We start from the raw sequence: 11488 nt of genomic DNA, 5'->3' as shown, positions 1-11488 counted from the left end.
TCACAAGCGTAGCAAATACTAGCCAAACCATTGCAAAAGATCTTTTGATGCGCTTTTAGAAGTGTTGCGCGGTTGTTGCAACTAATGGCGAAACAAAAGACTAAAGGCAACGTTAAAAGCGTGGATGATACTCTTTCTTTTCGCTACACTCAAAAGCGTTACTGAAAGATCTAAAAGCGTAGCTGATGGTATTTTGGAGTTTTTGTTTGTAAAATGTATAATTGGTTATTAACCATCATTAGCAACGCATAAGCGTAACTAAAATAGTCAATCTGCAACCCTTTAAAGCGTAGCAGAAAGGGGAACATTAGCCACACTTCCAGATGCGTTGCAAATAGAATTGCATTAGCAATGCTTTTTGGAGCGTAGCTGATGGGATAACATTGGCCACACTTTTTAATGCGTTGCAAATAGAATTGCATTAGCAATGCTTTTTGGAGCGTAGCTGATGGGGAACATTGGCCACACTTTTTAATGCATTGCAAATAGAAATGCATCGGCAACGCTTGAAAGCATTGCAAGAAGTGTGCCATAGTTTTAGGTTTTATCCACTTTTGGCAACACGATGGCTGTAGCAAAAGATAATAAGTGGGTTGTTATTGTTTCATCACTAGCCATGCTTATTGCATGGCCAATACTCTTACAAATTTGTTCGGTTTTTAATTTGTCATGCTTTTCATTTACCTTGCTTTTGCAATCCTATTCAGAGAGATTGAAACCATCAAATATCTAAACCAACGTAATATTTTCATAAATAAATAAACATAAGTCATATATCTATATATACACTTCTCCAAACTTGAGTACGAAAATATCATCCAAATTGCATCATACATTATCATATTTATCCAAAGAAACTATCACTACATCCAAAGTATCACCCAAAAAAGTTGCATCCAAAATGTTGATGTCTGTTAAACTTGTAATCGAAATTTTGTCCAGCTTTGAATTGTGGCATTCATTCAATTCTTCCCAGGAACCCCATAATCCTCCCTCACATCATTAAGACATTAGGCACCAGTACTTGTACTCTGCAAATGGAAAAGAGGTAGTGAGATTATATATAATAACTTGAGCATAAGCGAAAAACAAGAGCAAATGACTAATCAACACAAAGACTATGAGGAAACAAAGTGGTAGCACACTAAACTGGTCAAACATCAAGAGATCAAAACTTCATAACCTAGAATGGTCAAGAAATAATTAATATAATGCAATACCAATCATACCATCATATATCAGACTTCATTATTCAATTAATAGTAGAGTGAACTATTTTACATGCATGTTAATAAACCTTGCAAAGTCTTACAAGCAAAGAAATTGATGAACTGAAAATGAAATAATTGGTGCATCTTATTATGTGCTTAAATATTCAAGAAATATTGGTTAACATGTGAATATATTTGTAACTCAGGAAAAAAAGATGAGAGGAGTAGCTATATATATCAACCACCCTCTTTAAGCTCACAACTATAATTGAAAATGAAGTGTATGAGTAATAATATACTAATCAAACAATCAAGATTTGATGGTCGGTTAAGCATCGGACAGATTGAGGTCTCTCGAGCCTCCTGTAATATTTCATTTAATTGATTGCATACCGTCTTGCTCCTGTTTACCGTACTATTTGCTATACTTCTTTCCGAATGGTTCATTCTCTACTTACTCTATTAGGGGCATACTCAATAGTTGTCTTTCCTATACTATGAAAATTTCCCCATTTGATCTAGTAAGGGGAAGGGCAGACCGCTTACCATAAACAGAAGATCGCACAGAAGGACAGATATCACCCTATTTGAGATACCAATTCAAGTTATAGTATTTCCTCAGAGATACCATAAAACACTTGATTTTTGCTTTAATGGTGGCAAAAATAGGGTGATTTTGAGTCCTTAGGGGTAGTATAGTAACTTTACCATAAAATTAGAAAAAAACATGCAAAAATCAAAAAATATTAGGGTTGTAGCAGCCGCAAGTCCTAGCACACCATCTGGAAGTGCTGGGAAAAGTCCATCTGATGAATCTGATCTTGAGATAGATAGTTTTGAGATAGAGATGAGAAAAAAATATGGCGAGGGATCTGTTGAGAGGTATAGGAAAAAACTGTTCGAGGAGTTTGAGAACATAAAAGCACGAACAGACCATGAAGAGGAACGGTCTCTGAAGAGTTGTATGCCAACGAAAGAATCATTGCTCAGAGAGGCGCAAGGACTGGTGGAAGCGGTAAAAGCAGTTGAAGAATTAAGTGACACGCCAGAAAGTGATGAAGATGAAACGCAAGGGGTAACAAGAAGTGAGAAAGTCGGAGAAGATGGAGAATTCAAGTTCAAGAATGTTGGAACCGAGGTGAGTGAACAGCAAACAAAACTGATCTGATGGTATCGGGATTTACTGGAAAAAACTCGCAAGATGGGGAAGAAGGAAATTCAGATCCAAATAAAACGGAATTGCATGCTGAGAAGGGAAGTGATACTTTAGTGATTCAAAAAAATGACCGGGAACAGAAAAAGCACTATGCTGCTATAGAAGATAGCCAAGATAGTCAACAGCAAGAGGGGTTGGGGAAAAAAGTCAGGGGTGAGGAACAGCCGCCAAAAGAGTTGAATTCAAAAATAAACCTAACAGTGGAGAAACAGCAAGGGAAAGATGAAGTGAAACAGATTGAACAGCTCCAGAAAGTGGGGGATAGGGTGGAAAATCACAGGACGACAGATGAGATGGAAAAGGAAGTAGCTATGGGACAAGGTGAGGGTATTTTGGCAGAAAGGACATCAGGTGGTGAACAATATGAGAAAGAACGAATGGAAAAGATGAATAAGCATGTAACTGATACAGAAAAGGAACAAGCAATACCAAGAGCATCATGGGCTGATGTGTTGGGAAGAACGAATGTGGGGAAAAAAAATTTGAAGTATGTACAGCCGATGCTTGTGAATGGAAAACCAATTCTGCACGTGGAGTCCAAAAGCTTTGCGCATCTGCACAAAAGATACGAGATGTTAGTGGTAGGCAGTTTTGTAGGGAAGAGACCGAATTTTGCTTATGTGAAGGAGATAGTAAACAGAACATGGAGACTGAAGAGTGGATTCACAATGCTCCCATATGGAGAGACGATGTACACATTCAAGTTTGAAAATGAGGAGGATCGAAGAAAGGTGCTGGACATTGGCTCCCTTCACATAGCGAGTAAGCTAGTGATTATTAGGCCATGGAAGTTGTTCATGGAGGATGATGACGCAGCGCTGAAAACAATGCCAATATGGGTTGTGATGAAAAAATACCCAATGGAGCTATGGGACGAAGAAGGATTCAGCCAGGTGGGTAGTGCAATCGGAAATCCGTTATTTACTGATCAATTGACAGAGGAGCGAAAGAGAACAAGCTTTGCAAGGGTGTGCATTGAAATTAAGGCTGGCTGCACCTACCCAAAGGAATTACCAGTAGTGATTGATAGAAGGAGAGAAATCAAGATTGGCTTTGAGTATAACTGGAAGCCCCCCTGCTGCACCCACTGTAAGATCTTTGGACACACTACGAGCAACTGTGTGAAGGTAGAGCAGATGAAAGGGAAACCGCAAGGCATAACAGAGGTTTGGATAAAAAAAGAGAAAGTGGAGGAATTGGAGAGAGACAAAAGAGAAAAACAGGAGAAACAAAATGCGATACAAGAACTGGAGGTTAAAAAAGAGCAAGCAAAGGAGGCGGAGAGAGACAAAGCAGATGTGCATGAGTCACACAATGCGATACAAGAGCTGGAAGTGCAAGAGATTCACAGCGTGGATGAGAAACAAGAGTGGATAGTTCCAAATAAAAAGCATAGATGTAAGGAGAGGAAAGATAGCTTGGGAGAGTCTGACAATACCAAAGGTACAGGGGCTGAAAGAAAGGTGATTGAAAAAAGAGAAGAGCTGCTGGAAGGAAAAAGCGGTAAAAAAGGGTTTAAAAATGAATCAAAGGGGAAGAGTACAACAACAGATCCGGAAGGTTCAGGAAAGATTGATCATCGAGATGGAGAGGATGAAATAACAGATAAGGGTAAGAAGCAAGAAAGTCCGAAAGAAGGGAATCGATTTATATCCCTAATCAAGCTTAATTCCTCTGAATGATGATTAGACTCGGCTGTTGGAACATGAGGGGGTTTAACATGGGATTTAAGCATTATGAAGTGAAAGAGCTGGTTCGAAAATTTGATTTAGGCATTATGGGCATGCTGGAAACAAGAGTGAGAGAGGAAAACATGGAATGGATTAGCAATAAAGTTTGCAGTGGATGGGAGTGGATACATAACTACAGTGAAGACAGACTAGGTAGAATTTGGGTGGGCTGGAATCCTCAGCTGTGTACAATGCAAATGATACTGAAAGACAGACAGAGCATTACTATGGAGGGCACTTTGAACAGTGGTAAGAAATTTTTAATGACTGTAGTGTATGCATCAAATGACAGGAACGAAAGAAGGATGTTGTGGAACAGTCTTGTCAACATCTCGGCTACTTCGCTGCCATGGATAGTATTGGGGGACTTTAATTCAGTGATGAATGAACAAGAAAGAGTTGGAGGAACTGTAACAAGATCAATACACTTTCAAGATTTACTTGAATGTGTAACTATGGCTGGGTTGGTAGATATGAGATTCAAGGGGAATCGATTTACATGGAACAATAAACAGCGCATAAGAAGCTGGAGAAAGCTGGACAGGGTGCTAGTGAATGGCGAATGGATCAGTGACTTTGAGGATACTGAGGCCGAATTCTTGAACCCAGGAGCTACATCTGATCACTCACCTATGGTAGTATACCCATGCAATCAAAGAAATCAAAAGAAGAAAACATTCAGATTCTTCAATTTTTGGGTAGAGGAGGAGGGGTTCAAGGAAATTGTACAAAAGGCTTGGGCTATGGAGGCAGTAGGAAACCCGATGTACACTTTTATGAGAAGGTTGAAACAAGTCAAAGCTGAGCTGATTGGGTGGAACAAAGAACGAGTGGGCAATTTGAAAACAAGGGCTGATGAGACTAAGAAGGTGATGGATAGGGTACAGACTCAGCTGCAAATGGACCCTACAAACAGAGAGCTAGGGCTTGAGGAGAGGAGAGCAATTGGAGAGTATGTGAAAGCTGCAATCTCTGAAGAGTCAATGCAAAAGCAAAAGTCAAGAGATCAAGACATTGTGTTGGGAGATAATAATACAGAATATTTCTTTAAGTCTATCAAGGCTAGAAGAAGCACAAATCGAATCACTTGTTTGAAAGATGGAAGTGGTAATGTCATAGAAGATTTGAGTGACATAGGGGAGGAGTGTGTTCAGTATTATAAGCTGCTTTTCAGTCCTACTGATTTGCCAGAAGTTAGCTTTGCTGATTTTGCAAATACACACCCTGCAGAAAGACTGACGCAGAGTGAGCAGGAACAAATGGAAGGGCATGTGACTAGAGATGAGATCATTGAAGCTTTGGCTGATATTGATAATGATAAAGCACCGGGCATAGATGGTTTTAACTCCTTGTTCTTTAAGTCATGCTGGAGAATAGTGGGGGACGACTTCACTAAAGCTATACAAAACTTCTTTAGATCTGGCAGGATGCTCTCTGAGGTAAATACTACATGTATTACTTTAGTACCTAAAACTCAAAGCCCTTCATCCCTTAGTGATTACAGGCCTATTGCATGTTGTTCTGTGGTTTATAAGTGCATTACGAAGATTATTACTAGTAGAATGAAGGCATTCATGCCAAGGGTTATCCATTATAACCAATCTGCATTTATCACTGGAAGGAGCATCCATGATAATATTCTAATGTCTCATGAACTGGTTCATAACTATCATAGAGACACTGGACCTCCAAGATGCATGGCGAAGATTGATCTAAGAAAGGCATATGACTGTGTAAGATGGGAAGCTGTTCTGTTTGCACTAGAGAGGATTGGGGTTCCAGGCATCTTCATTGATTGGGTAAAGGAGTGTATGAAGACAGCAAGTTACTCTATCATGTTGAATGGCTCACCATACGGGCATTTCAAAAGTACTAGAGATGACTTACTGGCCTTTATGCATGGAGAAAAGGAGACAGCTAGGTGCTTAAAGCAAAATCTGATGAAATTCAAGCAGTGCTCGGGTCTAGAAGTGAATGTGAACAAAAGTCAATTGTTCTTTGCAGGACTGGGACAGATTCAATGCAATGAAATTCAGAATGCATTACAATTCCCAGTGGGTGATTTGCCAGTGAAGTACTTAGGGCTACCACTCATCACTACAAGCTTGAGATCTACAGACTGCCTGCCTTTGTATGCGAGGGTGGAGAAAAGAATACAAAGCTGGAAGGGGAAAACACTGTCTTATGCAGGCAGGCTGCAGCTTGTTAAAGCAGTACTCAATAACCTAAGCATATATTGGATTGCATCTTTCATGCTGCCGATGAAGATCATTGAAGACATTAATAGGGTATGCAAAAACTTTCTCTGGAAAGGGCCAGACCTGCAAACAGCTCATGCTCTAATCAGCTGGGATGATATGTGCTACCCCTATGAAGAGGGAGGACTGGGGATTAGAAACCTCAAAATTGCAAACAAGGCGGCAATACTCAAGCATGTATGGCAGATAGTGAGTGAAAAGAAGACGTTATGGGTGGAATGGGTGAAGAAGAATAACATCAGGAATAAGGAATTCTGGCACATGGAAATACCAGCGGATTGCTCAAATAGCTGGAGAAATATTCTAAAGCTAAGAACGGAAGCAGCCAACTACACGCTATATCGGATTGGAGATGGGGAAAGAACAAAGATGTGGCACGAACCATGGCATCCAGCAGGAGTATTGAAAGATAAGTTCCCTCAAGCACTTAGATATGATACCACTTGTAATATTACTGTAGCAGTTGCGAGTCTCATTGAGAATGGGAGGTGGGCAGTACCACACCATATAAGACATCACATCAGCGAGATAGCGCAACAAATGGAGGAGGAAGTAATGATAGAAGGTGGAGATGATGAGGTAGTATGGGCTGTTGCACAGAGAGGAGAGTACACGATGAATGAAACGTACGAAGCTATGAGAAGCATCAGGCAACCAACAGCATGGAGTGGGTTAGTGTGGTTTGCAAATAAAATACCTCAACATTCGTTTATAGGCTGGATGTTTTTTAATGATGGCCTGAAAACGCGAGATAAGATGAAGCAATGGGGGGTGATAAACGCTGATATTTGTGTGCTCTGCTGGAGAGAGATTGAGACGGTAACACACCTGTTTTTCGAGTGTTCTTATTCTCTGAATATATGGGTGGCGCTGATGTCGTTGGCTGGATATGTAAGACAGAGAAACACAAGCTGGCAGGTTGAACTACAATGGTTATTACAAAAAAGCAGCGGGAAAGGAATAAGACAAGATGCATTGAAGCTGACCATGAACGCGTTCTTGTACTGGATTTGGCGGGAAAGGAATAGTAGGATTTTCAAACACGAAACATCCTACCTGGAGCAGATGATAAACAAAATCAGAACAGAGGTGAGAACAAAGTTAAGATCGATCAGAAGCAAGATGAATGAAGGGCTGGAGAGAGATGATTTCATGGAGAGATGGAATCTTTTTGTGGAACCAGTTCAAGAGAATAGGAAGAAGACGAAGTGGGAAAGAGCGGGATTGGGTATCATGAATTTAAATACTGATGGGACGCTACAGGGGATAGAAGGTGGTTGGGCAGCTGTTATCAGAGATGAGCAAGGAATGGTCGTGGCGGCAGCAAAAGGCAAGTCAAGATTTGATACAATAGCATACATCGAACTTGAAGGACTACAACAAGGATTAGAACTCGCCCAGAGACACAACATAAGGAAAGTAAAAGCTCAGACAGACTCTACAAATGTGATCAGTTTTCTGAAAAGGAAGGAGAAACAACCATGGAGAATAAAGAAGATTCTAGAAGATATCAGGAAGAGAACAAGTAATTTAGAATACTTCTCTATAATACATGTGTTCAGAGAGTGTAATAGGGTAGCGGATAATCTAGCTGCTAATATTCCTTCTGTTTATTTCATTGAACTCACCCCTAGCTCTTTCTCTGAAGATATAAAGAAAATTGTGTTCGAAGATGCTAGTGGGAAAGAGTATTTAAGATTGTAATAATTTCAAATTCTTTTTTTCCTCAATGAGGAAAGGGTAGGGGACCTCTTAATTAAAAAACCCCGCTTACCTAAAAAAAAAAAAAAAAAAACTAGTCGTTTGACAGAGAAATAGAATATTCATCCATCTTCTAAGAAGAATAAAACTTCTAATAGGAAAACAATGCAATGAAAAGAGAAAATGATTTGTTTTTTGAGCATACCAACATCCCTACCATTTCTTCCATACAACTTGAACTAGTAGATGTTAGATTGGTATCAAATAAATTCGCAAACCAATAAGCAACTAAAGTAAGGAGATCAATGCAATAAAGCTCAGGAAGGATAGTGCAACAAACAAATCTAGATAAAAATACCTATGCAGTCTAAGAATGTCAATGTGCTATCCCTTGCTCAAAGCTTAACCTCGGGAAAATAGTGGCCACCATTAGATGGTGCCTTCATGGACATTGTTTAGTCATAATTTTCAGATCACAAACTTGATAGATCATTGGCTACTAATTACCTAACTTTTGTCAGTGCAAACCGCATCAAGTGCCCAAGTTATATGAATTTAGGAATGCAATGACACACCTTATTGTGACCAAATAATGTAGAGGCAGAAAAGCTCCAAGACTAGATTCCAAGATTTAGTTTTTAAGTTGTAACCTCTTAAGAATACATACCGCATGAGCACCAGCGAACTGCTGCATAAGAAATTCCAGTTTGGCTTCAGAAGAAGTTTTCCAACTCTGCAGCTCCTCAACTCTAAGGTCAGTATCAACTAAACGAGATGTGAGCTCCTCGACACGTTGTTTAGACTCATGTGCATGTCTGTCACCCGCCTCTGCTCTCCTTCTAAGCTCCTCCACATAAGAAATATGGTGAGCCGAGGAAGATGAGATTGACTCCATGCCATGCTCGAGCCCAAAGTTGTAACCAGGTTTCTTACCTAATACCATTTCAGCAATCTCATCCTCGGTCATAGGTTCAGAGCCTTCCTGTAAAAGCTGAGACTTTATCTCCAACATCTTATCCTATAAGTTTAAATTCCAAGGAAAAAATGAAGTATCAAACATTAATTAATAACTTTCTAGCAACTTGAATATTTTAAATTACACACAACAAGCAAAATCAAAGACACATTTATTACATAATTTTCTTCAACCACATGACTAGCCCATCCTTTCCCAGCATTAAAGTACATCATACAATAGAATTCAATCCTATCGGGTACTTGTTGAGTTTTTAGATCACGCGCGCTGTAACATGTTTACAAGATAAAAACAGATGAGGATTAGTATGTCCACTAGCACGTACTAGTATGTTAACAAGATATAAATAGATGCGTTAAGCTTGATCAGCATATAATTCCATACAAAGACCACTACTAAAACTCAAAAGACATCTAAAAATGGTGTCATTTATTCAAGGAGTACCATGCATGTACAACAACATTGAATTTAATTTAAAAAATAAAAAAAACATCCACAGTTTCTAGTACCTTTTCTTCTCGGTAGTTTGAAAATGATTTTGAACCACCACGATGGTGCATAACTTTTTTCGCATGGTTCCTTTTGTTTTGCACGCTGAGTTTCTGCCATGATAGTTTTTCATTATAGTACAATATAATAGCAATAGGGTGTAGTGCAATCTTCCTGTAAGTTTCAAACCAGGTAATAATCATTTCCCAATCTTCCTGTGAGACACCATCATATGGCTTTTCATGTCTATGGCGGTCACTTCCAGCCCTTTTGTAGTATTTATGAATTCTACAATGGAATTCCCTAAACTGTTCCCCAAGAAACCTAGTGATAGCCCTTTCGACGTGCGGGATATGCAAATCAGTGTCAAACTTTGTCTACAAATAAAATTTGGGTGAGAGGGTTAGTAATAAGAATTTAGTACCATAACCAATACAACTACTATATGGAGATTTATTGCCAAAATATGCTCATGCATAGTGGTAATAGCAGGCCAGTTCTTCTTCTTGACTAGAATCCAGTTTTCAAAAGACAAAGGTGCGTGCTTACGGCAAATATGTCAACCTCAGTAGCAAACTGCGAACTCCACTTTTCAACCGGTCTCAACATCCCAGGTTCAATCCTAGGCTTCTATCCCCCTTGCCTTACTCTAAAGTTGTTAAGAGTATTATTTATTGCCTTGCCTCTGTTTTTTTACTCCTAATGATGCCGAAGCTGATTATAAGCAAAACCAACATTTTAATACAAAAGATGATCTAATCTATAGTTTGTAAATACGAAAGCCTATTATCTTACCACTAGACACATTGGTTGACAGTGCAACTGAGTTTGGCATAGATCGAGATTGCTCATTAGTAGCTCACAACGACCGTCAACCTGGTCCCATGACTTTACGAGAAATATATGTTTAAATAAACTATCATAAGATATATGCATTTTTAAATAAACTATCATAACATATGTGGACAGTGCCCATAGTTTATGCCTTTTGTAGGGAGATAGAAAGCAAGAAAACCATTCCTTCAAGTAGCTTTAAATTCTACTTCCAGGAGGAAGATACAAGCAAACATTCAACCATCACTAGGGCGTCTATCATTGAAATCCAACCGTTCTTTTCCAACAAAATATAGGAAAACAACACTACAATATAACACAAATAAAGTACTTTCAACTTTTCAAGTTTCAACATATAAGATGACAATTCGAAATAGAAAAAAAGGCATATTCGTTCCATGTACAATACCAACATTCAAATAATTTTTGAAACAGGTAACAAGCAATTGATACCTGAAAACAAGCCTTATCTTGAGATTTGACTAAACCAGCTGTTATGGAACCAAAATGTGAAGCCTTTGCAAGAAAATATCACCAAATTAGAATCATCAAACCAAAAAATCTTTAGACTTTACTTGTTTAAACCAAAATGTGAAGAGAAATTTCACTTACTAGTAAACCCTAAATAGGAAGTAAGTAGAACTGTAAGAGAGAGAGAGAGAGAGAGCACCGGTGTTATATGGGTTATTTAGCTAGTTTTATTTTTGGCTCTTTTTCCAATCTCTATTTGATTTTTCACTGAAAAAATAGGCGGTCAAGTGAAAAAAAGGCACTGGAAGTAATGACTATTTTTTTCACTGAAATAATAGGCCACTTAGTAAGAACAAGAGCGTGGGAAGCAATGTAGAATGGGCGCAAAGAACAAAAGGGTTGCAAGAAGTACCATTTACAACACCAAGCAAGGGTGGCCATAAAAATGTTGGATAATTTTTTTCCAATTTTTGCAATATCCTTTCCAATTTCGATCAATTTTTTTAAGTTGGGCAACTTTTTTTCCGAATTTAAAATATTGGAAAATTCGAAATTAGAAAATTTGGAAAATTGGAAACTCCTTTTCGGGCAACCAAATTTAA

The 11488-nt window shown here is 38.7% G+C and overlaps 1 protein-coding gene across 4 annotated transcripts; it reads right to left on the bottom strand.

Annotated features, from left to right (window-relative positions):
• Positions 1 to 728: 728 nt before the first annotated feature.
• LOC147524414 (uncharacterized) lies at positions 729 to 11271 on the bottom strand. 4 transcript variants are annotated; one of them, XM_086603094.1, is made up of 8 exons: positions 11028 to 11167; positions 10869 to 10931; positions 10377 to 10469; positions 10131 to 10295; positions 9602 to 9958; positions 9251 to 9359; positions 8784 to 9134; positions 729 to 1031 (listed from the first exon to the last, which is right to left on the bottom strand). In XM_086603094.1, exons 5-8 carry the CDS (start codon positions 9712 to 9714, stop codon positions 1011 to 1013), a joined length of 594 nt encoding a protein of 197 aa, XP_086459220.1. In that variant the 5' UTR covers positions 9715 to 9958; positions 10131 to 10295; positions 10377 to 10469; positions 10869 to 10931; positions 11028 to 11167; the 3' UTR covers positions 729 to 1010. The 4 variants fall into 4 exon arrangements, with proteins under 4 accessions (XP_086459220.1, XP_086459232.1, XP_086459210.1 ...); XM_086603106.1 differs by lacking the exons at positions 10131 to 10295; positions 10377 to 10469 and having other exon boundaries at positions 8784 to 9098; positions 11028 to 11271; XM_086603084.1 differs by lacking the exons at positions 10131 to 10295; positions 10377 to 10469 and having other exon boundaries at positions 11028 to 11191.
• Positions 11272 to 11488: the final 217 nt, after the last annotated feature.

The sequence above is a fragment of the Coptis chinensis genome, chromosome 1, assembly GCF_015680905.1.
Source record: "Coptis chinensis isolate HL-2020 chromosome 1, ASM1568090v1, whole genome shotgun sequence".
Taxonomy (NCBI): Eukaryota; Viridiplantae; Streptophyta; class Magnoliopsida; order Ranunculales; family Ranunculaceae; genus Coptis; species Coptis chinensis.
The sequence above is the reverse complement of the archived record's forward strand: the minus strand, read 5'-3'. Positions and strand labels throughout refer to the sequence as shown.

Excerpts from the sequence above, each read along its gene's own strand:
- LOC147524414 (XM_086603084.1), bottom strand. The coding sequence starts at position 9,714 with ATGAAAAACTATCATGGCAGAAACTCAGCGTGCAAAACAAAAGGAACC. Across the intron at positions 9,135-9,250 it reads ATGTGGTTGAAGAAAATTAT|GATAAGATGTTGGAGATAAA; the intron begins GTAATAAATGTG and ends TTAAACTTATAG. Across the intron at positions 1,032-8,783 it reads AGTTCGCTGGTGCTCATGCG|AGTACAAGTACTGGTGCCTA; the intron begins GTATGTATTCTT and ends TTCCATTTGCAG.